An 8,502-nucleotide genomic window follows, 5' to 3' on the forward strand; every position below is an offset into this window, starting at 1 on the left:
TTCCTCAGCCAGAGCATGCTCGGGCTGAGGAATTCTGGAGTTGAAGTCCCAAGTCATAAAGATGCCAAGGTTGGAGACCTTGGGATTCACATGGGGGGGGGGGGGGCTCCAGAAGACCCTATTCTGACCTAGGCTTCCCCAAAAAGCACGAAGCAGAGTTCTGGCCCCGACAAAACCCCCTTTTATTAAACAAATATGAATTCCTCTCATTCACATTCCGCGAGGACAGTCTTTCAAAGGAGTAATTATGGCCACAGACCTCATCTGTTTTGGAAAGCCGCCATGTAAATATTTCCCAATGAGGCGCTGTGCAAATAAAGACTTTGGCACAGAGTCTCTAAAATCTTCACACTCCTGAAAGGAATCTAAGGACCGGCCAACTGAATTGTTTGCTGCGAAAGCCCACTCCCCTTTTCTTTCTTTTTTATTTCCTGTGGCAGGGGGCCGATCTTTACTCCCAAGCCTACCCTGGGTCGCTCTTTTCTTCTGGCGGCTCTGCGCATGCGCACAGTAGGAACAGGCTCCCCTTCCTCTGCCTCGCTGCTGGCTAGGCTTCATAGCAGTGGTGGGTTTCAAAAAATTTTTTTAGAACCTATTCTGTAGGTGTGGCCCTGTTTTGTGGAGTAGCTCAGTGGTCATGTGGCTGGGTGGGAGTGGCTTGGCAGCCATGTGACTGGGTGGGCATGGCCAACTTGACATCATTCATGATACACTCAAGTCACATGACACCCCCCCCCCAAAACCAAGCCATGCCCACGGTGCAGAGGTGGGTTCCTACCAGTTCGCACCTATTCGTTAGAACCGTTCGTCAAATCTACCGAACCGGTTAGAAGAGGTTCCACCAGTGGACCCGGAAAGCAGGTCACACCTAAGAAGAGCTTCCAAAAATTTTGAAAGCCACCACTGACTTGCATGCTTCAATGCCAGAGTTTTCTGAGCAAACATGACTGGAGGAGGAATTCTGGGAATTGGAAGTCCACAAGTCTTAAAGCTGTCAGGTTTGAAGACTCCTAGTTTTCTTTTTTCTAAAGGGTTAGGGGTGCAAGGGTCTTGTAACTTGACAGCTTTAAGACTTGCGTGCTTCAATGCCAGAGTTTCTGAATAGATACTTGGACCGACCTAAGTACTAATTCATAATTTCATATCCGGTCACATGGGCGGCAAGCCACTCCCATCCGGTCACATGGGTGGCAAGCCACTCCCACAAAGGAGCCATACCCACAGAGTATTTCGAACAATTTTTGAACCCACCACTGCCATGGTGGCAAAAAAAATTGTGACTCCGATGAAGGGAAGGGGGGGCGGAAGAGGGCGGGTGTGTGTGTGAGTGGGGCAGTAGGACAGGCCAGGGGGAGTCAGCGTTCCAGTATGGGGCCTCCAGAAGAAGGGGGTAAGGGAAGACATGCTAAATTTCACCACCAGTATGCCTGTACCTATGTGTACTGGCTGATCACTGTCAGGCAGGCCGCGCCCCTCTCTCTGCCTCTGATGCAGAGCCCTCGTCCGAGCCTTCCCCAGCCTCCAGGATTGGCCATGCCCCTCCACAAACACCCTCACTGCCCGACTCTGCTTCCAGCTCCCACTGGCCACTTGTAGGCCACAACAGACCCCCCTCCCCGTATCTATGCCCCAACCCCCTTTTATTTCCAGGGTCTTACCACGGGATATTGAGAAAGGTCATTATAAGTGCGTCCCGCAATTGTGTTCAGCTGCATGAGGTATTCAAAGTTGGAGATCTCCCTAGTGACCCATTTCTGGGTCGGAGGAAACAAAGGGATCCACTGAGATCAATACCACGGTGGTACACAGGAAAGCGAAAAAAAAATGAGGAGGGGTGAGATAGACCCTCCAGACTTTTCACTCTTGGGACTGTCTGTCTTGCCGCACGAAGGAGAAAAAGAAAGTGAAGGTTCCAAGATGGTAAACCAACAGGGAAGCAGAATAGAACAGAAACACTTTGTCCCATGGCTGAAGGCGGGAGGTAGCATAGCTGGGCCTGGAGACTGATAATCCTTGACTTACAGCCATTCATTTAATGACCGTTCGAAGTTAAAACAGCACTGAAAAAGGGACAACGTCCCATGATATCCGGAATTTTTAACACAGTCCTTGACATACGACCACAACTGAGAACAGAATTTCCACTGCTAAGCAAGGCAGATGTTGTACGAGTGACGCCTACTTTATCTCAGCTTTTTGGCCAAGTTTGCTAAGTGAATTCCTGAGGTCTCGGAGAACGATGCAGTCGTTAAGCGAATCTGGCTTCTCGTTGGATTCTGCTTCTCGGAAAATCACCAACGGTGATCAACTGATCGTGTGACCCCCCCAAGGACATTGGAATTGTTGGAAAATACACACCAGTTTTCAAATGCCGAATTCTGACCGCTTGACTGTGGGATGCAGCAATGGTGGTAAGTGCAAGGACTGGTTTTAAGTGACTTTTTTCAGTGCTCCTGTGACTTTGAATGGTCGCTAAATGAATGGCCCAAAGTCGAGGATTACCTGCGTAGAGGGGATGAAATGAATTCGTGGGGCAATGCAAGGGTTCTTGGATTCAGACGGGATCTCCTGCAGAAGGAATGTTCCAGAAAAGCGGGGTTTCTTTGTCCATGGAACAGACGGGTACCTGAGTCAGTCCGGGGCCTTGAGAAGGTCCTGTGGGGAGCGGCTGCCTTGATAAATCTGGTTGGGAAGCTGCAAGCTGAGGATGGTGACATAAAACCTTGCTTCCTCCCCTGTGAGGAAGGAAGGAAGGAAGCCAGTGGGGGATTAAGCAAACTTCAGGCAGATTTATATATAATCTAATAGTCTAATAGTCTAATCATCATTTAATCATTTAATCATTTAATCATTTAATCATTTAATCATTTAATCATTTAATCATTTAATCATTTAATCATTTAATCATTTAATCATTTAATCATTTATCGTTTAATCGTTTAATCGTTTAATCGTTTAATTGTTAATCATCTAATCATCTAATCATCGAATAATCCAGTAATCTAGTAATATAATCATCATCTAATCATCATCTAATCATTAATCATATAATCATTTAATCATATAATCATATAATCATTTAGTCATATAATCATCTAATTATCTAATCATCATCTAATCATTTAATAATCTAACCAGTTAATAATATAATAATCTAATAATCCAGTAATCTAATCATCATCTAATCATCATCTAATCAGTTAATCATATAATCATATAATCATTTAGTCATATAATCATCTAATTATCTAATCATCATTAATCATTTAATCATCTGATCATTTAATCATCTAATCATTAATAATCTAACCATTTAATAATCTAATAATCCAGTAATCTAATCATAATCTAATCATTAATAATCTAATCATTTAATAATCTAACCATTTAATAATCTAACCATTTAATAATCTAACCATTTAATAATCTAATAATCTAATCATCTAATAATCTAATCATCTAATCATCTAATAATCTAATCATCTAATAATCTAATCATCTAATTATCTAATCATCTAATAATTTAATAGTATGTGATTTTTTTAACTTTAGTTTAATTTTTTAAGTTTAGTTTAATATTTTAATTTGATTTTTATTTATTTTATTCTTTTAATTTCATTATTTCCTTGTTGCCTATTTCTATCCTGCCTGCATTATTTTTATAAATACTCAAGGCGGTGAAATATCCTCCTATTTCCCCATGAAAAAAAAAAACCGTGAGAGCTATCAAGCGCTGAGAAAGGGGAAATCACCCAGCGGCTTTCATGAGTAAGGCAGGACTAGAACTCACAGTCGCCTGTCGATTGGCCCAAGTCACCCAGGCGACTTTCATGCCTAAGGCAGGACTAGAACTCCCTGTCGCCTGCTGATTGGCCCAAAGTCACCCAGCTAGCTTTCACAGCTAACGGGGGACTAGAACTCCCTGTCGCCTGGTGATCAGCCCAAAGTCACCCAGCTGGCTTTCACGGCTAAGGCAGGGCTAGATTTACTGTTCCTCATTTTCTACCCCGGTGCCGTACCACTAGACCAAAGGGGCCTCCCTCTGTTTCCAAGATGGCGCCTTCCCCCAGTTGTCCCCCGTTCATGAGGGAAACAACTTTCTGTTACAGTTTTCTTGAAGTTGAGGAAATAATTCGCCTGATCGATGAAGAAGAACTCCAGGGCCGAACGGTGCAGGTTGTAACGCCGCAGGTGCAGCTCCCGGAGCTGACCGACAAGTGGACGCTTGAAGTCGTGTCCGATACATAGAACGTGGGCGCAGAAAACCCCCCGTGTGCTCATTTCTCGGGGACTCAAAGGGGGGGAAAGGAAGGGACTTACCCCCCCACCCCCACCCAGGGACAATAGGGAGGGTGTTGCTACCATCCCATATACAGGCAGTTCCTTGACTTACGACCACAATTGAATCCCAATTTTAGTTGCTAAGCAAGACAGTTTTTTTTCACCCCCATTGTACGACTTTTCTTGCTGCAAGCAAATTGTTGCAGTTGATAAGTTAGTCGCTACGGTCGTTAAGTGAAACCCTACTGAGTTGTCAAAGGTGGAAATCGCATGGCCCTGGGACACTGCTGCAACCGTCACAAGTACGAGTCCAAGTTACCAAGTGTCTCAAATTGGTGATCAGGGGGAGGATACAATGGTCGTAAGTGTGAAAAAATGGTCAGGGTGTTGTAAATTGGATTGGCCATTAAAGGAATGGCCTCTACACCACATGCTGGAGGGGAGAAACTCCCTTCCTTCACCCCTGTGTTAGTTTTCAAGTCATTGTTAGTGTCACTACACTTAGTCCTCGACATGCAATTACTCACTTAGCGACCGTTTGAGGTTACAACAGCACTGAAAAGAGGGAATTACAATTGTTCTTCACCAACTTTGGGCTCGACGGGGTTCATAAGTCAAGGACTTCCTTCTCTCTCCCAAGGCCGTTCTCGTATCCGGTGGAACCCACTTACCGTCCTCGGTCTCCTCCTTCTCGCTGTTGCTGTCGTAAAAATAGATCTGTTGGTTGGTGACCTCCAGGCGCCCTGGGATCACGGCCACGACGGTGATGAGTTCGCAATCCTCCGAGATGAGCAGTTTCTCCCGCTGGCTTTGCTCTTTGGGTTCTAGGCTGGAAGGGACAGAGGGTTAGAATCCAGCGGGTTGACCTCTGCGGCCTCCGGATTCCCACCGAGCTTCAGCGGGAACCGTCAGCAGGGCCAGGAAAGGCCAAGGGACGGTGAAATCCTCAAGTGGAGCATCTCCCTGTTGCTAGGTGGAGAGGAACCCAGGAGAGGACTTTGCCCGAAGATCTATGGGGAGTGCACGGCTCTGGGTGCTCTCTGAGCTTGGTGGTTTCCTTGCAGACATCTCACGACCCAACTATGGAACATCATCATCATTGCAGGAGGAGGAGGAGGAGGAAGGAAAATAAGAGGAGGAGGAGGAGAAGGAAAAAGAAGAAGGAAGGATGAAGAAGGAAATGGAGAAGGAGAAGAAGAAGGGAGAAGGGAGGAGGAGAAGGAGGAAAAGGAGAAGGAGGAAGAAGAAGAAGAAGGGAGGAGGGAGGAAGAATGGAGAAGGATGGAGGAGAAGAGGAGGAGGAGGAAGAGGAGGAGGAGAAGAAGAAGGGAGAAGGGAGGAGGAGAAGGAAGGAAAAGGAGAAGGAGAGAATAAGAGGGAAGAAGAAGGGAGGAGGGGGGAAGAATGGAGAAGGACAGAGGAGGAGGAAGGAAGAGGGGGAGGAGGAAGAGGAGGAGGAGAAGAAGAATAAGAAGAAGAGGAGGAGGAGGAGGGAGGAGGAGGAAGGAAAAGAAAAAGAGGAGGATGAGAAGAAGGAAAAAGAAGGAAATGGAGGAGGAGGAAGGAGAAGAATAATAGAGGTGGAGGAGGAAGGAAAATGAGGAAGAGGAAGAAGAAAGGAGAAGGGAGGAGGAGAAGGAAGGAAAAGGAGGAGAAGAATAAGAAGGAGGAAGAAGGGAGGAGGGAGGAAGAATGGAGAAGGAAAGAGGAGGAGGAAGGAAGAGGAGGAAGAGGAGGAGAAGAAGAAGAAGAGGAGGAGGAGGAGGTGGAGGAAGATTGTATGGTCCTTGGTTCTCTCTGAGCTTGGTGACTTTTTGCAGACATTTCACGGCCCAACTAGGGAACACCCTCAGTGCTAGGATTAGGGTGTGTAGAGTGGAGGAGAAAGAGGAGAAGGATTGTGGGATCCTTGAAAATGTCCCTTCCTGGGTGGGGAGGGGGGGCATGACAAAACTCACTGATTGTCCAAGAACGAGAGGTCTTCTTCTGCCAGTTGATCATCCTGCATCTCACTGACTTTGGCTTCTTTGGCCACCGCTAAAGGTAGCGACTCCGCTGGGTTGTGTAAGCCGTCGGCACCTGGAAGGAGGTGGGATGGAATGGTTCAATTGTCTACTTTCTTCCTCTGACCGTTCTCCATATTTAATCAAGGAATAGGCCACCGGACAATTGGTGGTCCTTCCTTAGCCGGTAAGGATGTTCTCAACGATAGCCACGTTCTTCTCGATCCCATGAAGGCAACGAAACTGATGGGGATGATGGGAGCTGTGCTTCCAAAATATGTGGTGGGCGTCTGGTTGGGAAGATGGCCATCTTCTTCTCTGAACCTCACCAAATTCTACTGAAGTTTCTGGTGATGGATCAAAATTTAGGTCCTTCCCAATGCTTACAAAACCTAACTTGATATTTCTCCACCTTCGTTGCTTGAAGTGGTGTGGATTTTAACTCCCAGAATTCCCCAGCCAGCTGGGCTGGCTGGGGAATTCTGGGAGTTAAAGTCCACACCACTTCCAGCGGTCAAGCTGGAGAAACATCACCTTAATTTTTGAACACAGAGAACTTCAGGACTGGACAACTTAAGAACTTGGGGACTCCTGACTACCATGTCCATCCTAGAAAATATCAAGGTCCCTGCATCACCAAATGCTTTCCACCTGCAAGTTCCCATCCTCACAACCCCTTCTCACCAAGGTTGTCGCGCAAGGCACTAGCTTCCGCGTGGCGGTCGTAGTGGTGATTGGGAACCAACTTGAGTCTCATTCGGGAGTAGGTCTCCACGTTGGACAGCTTCCAGTAGATCTCAGGTGGATTTCTGGATGGAGAAAATGTGGGTAGAAAATGTGTTGAATTCATGCACGTTTCGCATGGAGGAAGAATCCCATCACAGATACATTTTTAAGGTGGCGAAAATACCTTTTTATCCATCTAACTAACATCTCTCCAGCTAACTAACATTCTGTCAGTGCCCAGGTGCTGGTACCTTTGCATCGTGACCCGTCAAAACCGCGGTCCACTAAAGCGCGCCCGATTAAAGCGCGTACCTGACGTCATCAGCAGCGCGACAAATACGACCATGGAGAAAAAAGGGTGCTTCAAAAGCGCTTTTAAAGCAAGCCGATTCACATAAAGGTAAGGGTTAGGTTTAGGTTTAGGGTTAGGTTAAGGGTTAGGGTTAGGTTTAGGGTTACGTTAAGCGTTAGGGTTAGGTTTAGGGTTAGGTTAAGAGTTAGCGTTAGGTTAAGGGTTAGGTATAGGGTTAGGTTTAGGGTTAGGTTTGGGGGGGGTTAGGCTAGATTTACCCGTTAATTTTAAGTTTACCGCTCACAGCGTGCTGTTTTCGTCGCACTGTGATGACGTCACGTACGCGCTTTCGTCGAGCGCGCTTTAGTCTACCGCGGTTTTGTGGTGGAACCCCTTTGCATTCCAAAGAATTGTTCAAAGAGTTTATAAGTGGCTAGAAATCAGAAGCCAGAACAGGAAGTGGAAATCTTTGTGTTTTGTTTTTTTTCCTAAACTAGTATTGAATAAAAATTAACCAAAGTTACTAATTACTATCAAACTTAAAAGTATTGACTACAATGTAAATATAACGGGGATATGAACAATTAATATTATTAGAAGTGGCCCAGCAGGAGCCGTTGGAGCTGCCACCAGACTCCGACAGCGAGGGGCCCTATGAGTCGGCTCTGGAGGATTAATTTTTTTTGCAAAAATAATTAAAAATCACGATAATTTAAAAAAAAATAATTCAACGGAATTAACACAATTAATTAGTTCCCTAAACTTAATTTTATAGATTTTTAATTATAGAATTATATTTTTTTAAATAGCTTTACATAAAAATTAATTTTTATAAAGTCAATTTCACCAATTAACTTTAATTATATACAAATATTTTATAAAAAGCCCACCTCCTCATGGTAAGAATCAAAGTAAAAATTTAATTAAAAAAAAATCTATAGCTATCTATCTATCTATCTATCTATCTATCTATCTATCTATCTATCTATCTATCTATCTATCTATCTATATATCTATCATCTATCTATCTACCTATCTACCTATCTATCTATCTATCTATCTATCTATCACCATTATCTATCTATCTATCTATATCTATCTATCTATCTATCTATCTATCTATCTATCTATCTATATTATCTATCTATCTATCTATCTATCACCATTATCTATCTATCTATCTATCTATCTATCTATCTA

At 44.6% G+C, this 8,502-nt stretch overlaps 1 protein-coding gene across 1 annotated transcript in view; it reads right to left on the bottom strand.

Annotated features, from left to right (window-relative positions):
- Positions 1–8,502, bottom strand: part of NBEAL2 (neurobeachin like 2) — a gene marked incomplete at its 5' end in the record, with an annotated part of 107,129 nt that overhangs the window by 25,964 nt on the left and 72,663 nt on the right. Inside the window, 7 exon segments of the mRNA XM_032234884.1 lie at positions 1,659–1,754; positions 2,627–2,640; positions 2,643–2,735; positions 4,098–4,244; positions 4,953–5,110; positions 6,240–6,360; positions 6,969–7,093. Of these exon segments, the coding sequence (XP_032090775.1) occupies positions 1,659–1,754; positions 2,627–2,640; positions 2,643–2,735; positions 4,098–4,244; positions 4,953–5,110; positions 6,240–6,360; positions 6,969–7,093 (754 nt within the window).

Source organism: Thamnophis elegans, chromosome Z (genome assembly GCF_009769535.1).
Source record: "Thamnophis elegans isolate rThaEle1 chromosome Z, rThaEle1.pri, whole genome shotgun sequence".
Taxonomy (NCBI): domain Eukaryota; kingdom Metazoa; phylum Chordata; class Lepidosauria; order Squamata; family Colubridae; genus Thamnophis; species Thamnophis elegans.